This window comes from Pygoscelis adeliae, unplaced genomic scaffold, assembly GCF_000699105.1.
Source record: "Pygoscelis adeliae isolate BGI_AS28 unplaced genomic scaffold, ASM69910v1 Scaffold88, whole genome shotgun sequence".
In the NCBI taxonomy this organism is placed as follows: domain Eukaryota; kingdom Metazoa; phylum Chordata; class Aves; order Sphenisciformes; family Spheniscidae; genus Pygoscelis; species Pygoscelis adeliae.
The window spans coordinates 4337395-4337869 of NW_008825616.1; the positions used below are offsets into that span (position 1 = coordinate 4337395).

The 475-nt window shown below is 47.4% G+C and overlaps 1 protein-coding gene across 1 annotated transcript in view; it reads left to right on the forward strand.

Moving 5' to 3' along the window:
* Nucleotides 1–315: 315 nt before the first annotated feature.
* The window catches only part of DLEC1 (deleted in lung and esophageal cancer 1), a 42849-nt gene continuing 42689 nt past the window's right edge, over nucleotides 316–475 (forward strand). The window contains exon 1 of the mRNA XM_009333318.1: nucleotides 316–363. Within this exon, the coding sequence (XP_009331593.1) occupies nucleotides 316–363 (48 nt within the window). The remainder of the gene's footprint in view (nucleotides 364–475) is intronic.

Below are 475 nucleotides of genomic sequence, written 5' to 3' on the forward strand. Positions count from 1 at the left end.
TCACAGGGAAACTAAAAACACAGCAGTGCCTCTGAGTCTAATTCGAAATGCAGATTTTGGTGAGCTGATGAACTAAAGCTTGTGACACCGTGTAGTCATGTGCCACATGCCTACAAACACCAGTTTTTCAACTACCCCCACGGCTGCTGTGGGGCTTGCGCCCCAGGCCTTTTGCTTATCTGTTTGTGGAACAACACCTGCTGGTGAATTATAATTATTTTTGCAATGGTTATTTTCCGTGAAGTACCATCAGAGGGCAGTAACATCGCCCACATCTACTTACAACCCCTGCAAACCCCCTTTACAGGAACCCCGATGGAGCCCAATGACCCTGATAGCGATGGAGAAGCCCTGGGGCCCACAGTCAGGCTCCTTCACTCTAAGCAAGATGCAAGGGGGAGGAAAATAAAAAAGAAAAAAAGGAGGCAGGACAAGCAGAAAATGCTACGCCAGGATGGTTTCTAAGGAAAATATC